We start from the raw sequence: 925 nt of genomic DNA, 5'->3' as shown, positions 1-925 counted from the left end.
TAATCTTTTGATCTATTGTTTTAATGTTTATTGTGATAGTCATTTAAAGGGATCATTTATATTGCAAGATATTTCAAATTGTCTTTACAATGAGGCATTAATTTATCAAAAATCTATATAAAGTGAAATCTGATATAATGTCTTATAATCTTTTTTAGCCTTTAACATCATTTGTTCATGGCTGTACTCTCAGTGCTTAGAACAGTGGTTAATAAATATTTGTTGAACAGATGAATACATGAGTGACTGAGTGAGTGAATTTGTTTCACAAGTGTAAATGTGTCACGTGTGCACATGCACACGTGCACGCAGACACACATCGCTACTTTGGGAATTTCGTTCCAGCATTCTTTTCCTCAAGAGTCATTACTTAAATAGATAAAGCTAGATTATATGAATTCTTTTAGGTTATTAAGATGCATGAAATAAAAACATTGAGATAAATATATACTCCCAAGAAACAGCGGCCATGGCACAAAATAAGAAAGGTCACTTTACCTGGATGCAAGGGACCTTGGAATAACAATGGTGATTCTCGTCCATTCTTCAAAGTCTCCAGTGTGGTACATGGTGGGGTCACTCAATTCTCGGGCGTTTCCTTCGCATCCTTTGCCTGCAGAAGCTGGGTAGCAGCCTTCTTTCACCAGGAACCAGGACATCCCAGCGTCATGCGAGTACTGGAGAAGAACCGGGGCAGCACCGCTGAACTGACTGGCACACCCTATGTTTAGCTATTGAAAGGAAAGGCAGGAGGGCACAACGTTTTAGTTCCAAGTCATCATTTAACAAATTAGGTGCTACAGTAGCCAGGGCCCTTCCTACTGAGTTCAAATTAAATTGATAATGCTAAGGCCTGCAGCTCAGTTTTAACCAAGACCTTTCCATAGGTTCTGGAAATCCTTGTTTAGGCAAACAATAGGTGCTC

The 925-nt window shown here is 39.0% G+C and overlaps 1 protein-coding gene across 1 annotated transcript in view; it reads right to left on the bottom strand.

Annotated features, from left to right (window-relative positions):
• RELN (reelin) overlaps nt 1-925 on the bottom strand; it is a gene marked incomplete at its 5' end in the record, with an annotated part of 426,427 nt that overhangs the window by 94,071 nt on the left and 331,431 nt on the right. Inside the window, one exon of the mRNA XM_015571214.1 lies at nt 499-731. Coding sequence (XP_015426700.1) covers nt 499-731 — 233 coding nt within the window. The remainder of the gene's footprint in view (nt 1-498; nt 732-925) is intronic.

The sequence above is a fragment of the Myotis davidii genome, unplaced genomic scaffold, assembly GCF_000327345.1.
Source record: "Myotis davidii unplaced genomic scaffold, ASM32734v1 scaffold125, whole genome shotgun sequence".
Lineage (NCBI taxonomy): Eukaryota > Metazoa > Chordata > Mammalia > Chiroptera > Vespertilionidae > Myotis > Myotis davidii.
Note: the sequence above shows the minus strand (reverse complement) of the source record. Positions and strands in the feature narration are given on the sequence as shown.